The sequence below is a fragment of the Sinocyclocheilus grahami genome, unplaced genomic scaffold (assembly GCF_001515645.1).
Source record: "Sinocyclocheilus grahami isolate Dianchi unplaced genomic scaffold, SAMN03320097.WGS_v1.1 scaffold866.1, whole genome shotgun sequence".
NCBI classification, from domain to species: Eukaryota; Metazoa; Chordata; class Actinopteri; order Cypriniformes; family Cyprinidae; genus Sinocyclocheilus; species Sinocyclocheilus grahami.
Window position 1 is genome coordinate 699770 of NW_015506045.1, and position 1811 is coordinate 701580.

The 1811-nt window shown below is 41.1% G+C and overlaps 1 protein-coding gene across 1 annotated transcript in view; it reads right to left on the minus strand.

Moving 5' to 3' along the window:
- The window catches only part of LOC107563288 (uncharacterized), a 1278-nt gene extending 655 nt beyond the window's left edge, over positions 1-623 (minus strand). Inside the window, exons 1-2 of the mRNA XM_016248108.1 lie at positions 560-623; positions 9-400 (exon numbers count right to left, since the gene is read on the minus strand). Coding sequence (XP_016103594.1) covers positions 9-400; positions 560-623 — 456 coding nt within the window. The remainder of the gene's footprint in view (positions 1-8; positions 401-559) is intronic.
- Positions 624-1811: the final 1188 nt, after the last annotated feature.

Consider the following 1811-nt stretch of genomic DNA (forward strand, 5'->3'; position numbering starts at 1 on the left):
AATGCGACCCAGCGGTAGAAGCGTTGGACCAGAATGGGGTAGCGGAGTGGCATGCAAATGGACAGACAAGTGCTGATGGACATCAGTGTGAGGGTGATCATCAAACCTCGTGCCATCACCACCTGCAGGTCGAAGAGGATCCAACAGGTGATTCGAGAGACTGGCCAACGTAGGCTGCGAAGAGCGTGTACAACTGCGCCCATAATGTTGAAGCCGGTCACACAGATGCAGTGCTGACACAATAGGATGTAGCGAGGGTTCTGATGCAGCTGCTGGTTGTTCCGCACTGTTGCTATGATGAGGCAGGTAAAGAGACCAGTGACAATGAAAGCTCCAAAGTGGACAAATGATTTTATGGTCTCCAAAAGCCTATTGCTATCAGCAAGATTGGAGCTGGTCACTTGAAAAAAAGTCAAAAAACAATGTTAGCTAGATGGAGATTGAGAACATGAAGTCACAAATCAACAGAAGCAGATGCCCGTGTTGTGTTCAAGAAAACACTAGAAATCTGACCAATACAACTTTTTGGACAACATTTTACAGTTTAGTGTGAGAAAACTAGAAATCCACTCACCTGTTTGAAGCACAAAAGCCAAATCCATCCGATCACTGGTGTTAGTCATTTTTGATATGTCACTTGTTACTGGAGCTTGATTAATAAATTGTTCAATCTCAGAAACACCTTCTTCCTCAGCTTGTTTGGAGCCAAAATGAACAACTTTGCCTTTCAGTATCCTTCCCAGTGGTCTTTGTCATGCTTATTCACAGATGCAGATCATCTGAGTGATTCTCACCTGCAGCCAGCGGTCTAGTCACAGCATCTCAGGTTTCCAACATCCCCCCACGCATGGTCTTTTCCTGTGTAGTGACACATTGCCACGCAACAGTAATCTACTGAGCGTATGAGGGGTGTAGTTTAACCCCATGCCCATAAATAACTTGTCTTATTATCTCAAGCATACCGTTATTTAAAATGATCAAGGAGAGCCGAGGTGATAAATTCTGAGAATATTTGTGATATGATTGGTGTTGACAGGTTTAATGACTGCTAAAGCGAATTCTGGATTGCCATGGTTATCTAGTTATGCTTCAAAGGAATCCAGCAACAGATGAGCTATGATGGCTAAATTGCACTTTTTATACCAGTGTTTTTACTAATAATTGAAATATTTGAATATACTGTATAGAATATATAATTGAAATGTGCTATTTATTTGAATGAACAAAATAGGACTGTTTTTTGCAACAACATAACATTCAACATTTTCTACATTTTAGGTTTTTATTCACAAAAATTGGCATCTGACAGGACAATACTGTTGGAACTGTGGTAGTTATGTTAGGTAAAGTAGAGAAAACACATGCTGGCATAATGTATTAAAATAACCCCAAAGACTGCAATAATTATGCCAGAAAATTTGCTATTAGGTGTTTGTTTTACCAGATGTGAAATGCAGCGTAAATATATATTTCACCTAAAACTGGTTCTTTGGCTCAAAAACATTTTAGATTTGAGCAAATGTAACAGTCGGTCAGATGTACAACAAAGTCAGTGCGTGCACACTATTTGCAAGAGTGAATCTTCAATGCAAGCAAAAATAGTGTCGTCTTCAATGGTTTACTCCAAAGGTACTGAAGAGGGACTCGGCTCGTTTTTATCCTCACAGTGCTGATTCTCCTTCTGCTTCCGGCGACTAATCTGCATCTGCAGCTGCAGCTTGTTGGTGAAGAAAATTGCCCTCCAGCCAACCTCCTCAGCTAAAGCCTCCACTGTTGGTGTCACAGTGTCACAATGCTTCCTCACTGTCTGC